The 2,416-nt window shown below is 49.2% G+C and overlaps 1 protein-coding gene across 1 annotated transcript in view; it reads right to left on the bottom strand.

The window, feature by feature from the left end:
* The window catches only part of LOC123977796 (MAP/microtubule affinity-regulating kinase 3-like), an 18,839-nt gene that overhangs the window by 14,362 nt on the left and 2,061 nt on the right, over positions 1 to 2,416 (bottom strand). The window contains exons 2-4 of the mRNA XM_046060771.1: positions 889 to 1,074; positions 664 to 717; positions 375 to 423 (exon numbers count right to left, since the gene is read on the bottom strand). Coding sequence (XP_045916727.1) covers positions 375 to 423; positions 664 to 717; positions 889 to 1,074 — 289 coding nt within the window. The remainder of the gene's footprint in view (positions 1 to 374; positions 424 to 663; positions 718 to 888; positions 1,075 to 2,416) is intronic.

Raw genomic sequence — 2,416 nt, 5'->3', positions numbered from 1 at the left:
GAGAGATGGACAGGTGAGGGGAGAGACAGACAACTGAGGGGAGAGACAGACAGGTGAGGGTAGAGATGGACAGGTGAGGAGAGAGATAGACAGGTGAGGGGAGAGACAACTGAGGGGAGAGATGGACAGGTGAGGGGAGAGAGGGACAGGTGAGGAGAGAGATGGACAGGTGAGGGGAGAGACAGACAACTGAGGGGAGAGATGGACAGGTGAGGGGAGAGACAGACAACTGAGGGGAGAGATGGACAGGTGAGGGGAGAGACAGACAACTGAGGGGAGAGATGGACAGGTGAGGGGAGAGACAGACAACTGAGGGGAGAGATGGACAGGTGAGGAGAGAGACAGGTGGTGTATCTGGGTGTTACATTACTCACCGATGTTTGGGTGGTTTAAGAGCTTCATTATTCTGACCTCTCTGAAGAGCTGACAGACAGACAGGTAGACAGACAGGTAGACAGACAGGTAGACAGACAGGTAGACAGACAGGTCAATACTGAGGCAGCAGCTTGTGTGGCAGATACTGAAAACTGATTGGCTGATTCACCAGCCAATGGAACACACAGAGCAGCTGTCTGCCTGATGTTGGATCTCAGGACTGGAACCAGAAGCATTACTGCTCTGACCAGGACCGGGACCAGGACCAGGACCCAGACTGTCTCTCACCTTCTGCAGGCTGCTGGGGTTCAGCTGGGTCTTATCAATTATTTTGATGGCCACCTGTCAGGAAGACAAAGATGATTGACAGTTTAAGGTCACATGATCCTTTTGGAGCAATATCTCAACTCAGGATTCAAAACTTTATTGAACTGACAAAAAACTTTCCTTTGTGGTCTCATCTGTCCCGCCTGTCTCACCCCCCGTCCCGTCTCACCCCCCGTCCCGCCTCACCTCTCGTCCTGTCCGGAGGTGTCGGGCCAGCTTGACTTTAGCGAAGTTTCCCTTCCCGATGGTTTTCAGCAGTCGGTAGTTTCCGACGTGCGGCGTCTCGTCTGCGGAGGACGAAGAGTTTTTGCACCGAGCGGAGCGGACGGAGCGGGATGATACCTGACCACGCCCATCGTCCACCGAGGAATGCTGGGAAAATAAACAGACAGGTGTGACGTTATTATTACGTAGCGGTGACAGTAAAACAACCTGTTACCTTCCATGATTCTGGTTCGCCCCTTTTCCACCGCACGCTACAGCTCGCCTCCACTCGCCTTTGTTTGGTTTTCCACTGTGGAAATGTTGCACCTGTACCTGCTTCCAGGTCCTTCTTTTCCTATCACCTCCGTCGAGGTTCCAAGCGAGCTGAGGGAAACTAAAATGTGATGTGAAAACACGACAGACTGCTGATTGGTCAGAGAGAATATTCACTATTCACTATCATTGTGCACCAGACAGAGGCCAGCAACAGGAAGTTTTAGATTTTACAGTTTTTTTAAGCTTTGAGCTGAGAAATCAGCTGTGTAGATTTCCAATATTGACAGTTTTACAAGAAGTGATGGCGGAACGAAAATGTGCTTGAAAGTTTTCGAAGTTGAGGCGGCGGGGGAAGCCTGCTGTGACCCGCGGGAGGAGCGTGTGATGCCGGCCAGCCGCCCGCTCACAGAGCCCTCTGCTCCCGCCGTCACACAGGTACACACACCTGACCAATCACAGACAGGCTGCTGTTTAAACATCAGTAACACAGAGACACCCGAAACTATAAAGACCTGGAGCCTCCTCAGGATCCTGCAGGGTTTGTTCCAGAGGACGTTCTGCACCAAAGGGTTTATTATTCTGTTTTATCTAAAATGTAATAAACTCCAATAATATTTATGTCATGGTAAACTTCAGCTTTGTTTTGGTTTGTCACGTGATTTCGCGGTGAACTTCAGCTTTGTTTTGGTTTGTCTCATGACGTCATGGTGAACTTCAGCATTGTTTTGGTTTGTCACGTGATTTCGCGGTGAACTTCAGCTTTGTTTTGGTTTGTCTCATGACGTCATGGTGAACTTCAGCTTTGTTTTGGTTTGTCACGTGATTTCGCGGTGAACTTCAGCTTTGTTTTGGTTTGTCTCATGACGTCATGGTGAACTTCAGCATTGTTTTGGTTTGTCACGTGATTTCGCGGTGAACTTCAGCTTTGTTTTGGTTTGTCTCATGACGTCATGGTGAACTTCAGCATTGTTTTGGTTTGTCACGTGATTTCGCGGTGAACTTCAGCTTTGTTTTGGTTTGTCACGTGACGTCATGGTGAACTTCAGCTTTGTTTTGGTTTGTCACGTGACTTCGCGGTGAACTTCAGCTTTGTTTTGGTTTGTCACGTGATTTCGCGGTGAACTTCAGCTTTGTTTTGGTTTCTCACGTGACGTCGCGGTGAACTTCAGCTTTGTTTTGGTTTCTCACGTGACGTCGCGGTGAACTTCAGCTTTGTTTTGGTTTGTCACGTGAC

Source organism: Micropterus dolomieu, linkage group LG10, assembly GCF_021292245.1.
Source record: "Micropterus dolomieu isolate WLL.071019.BEF.003 ecotype Adirondacks linkage group LG10, ASM2129224v1, whole genome shotgun sequence".
Taxonomy (NCBI): Eukaryota; Metazoa; Chordata; class Actinopteri; order Centrarchiformes; family Centrarchidae; genus Micropterus; species Micropterus dolomieu.
The sequence above is the reverse complement of the archived record's forward strand: the minus strand, read 5'-3'. Positions and strand labels throughout refer to the sequence as shown.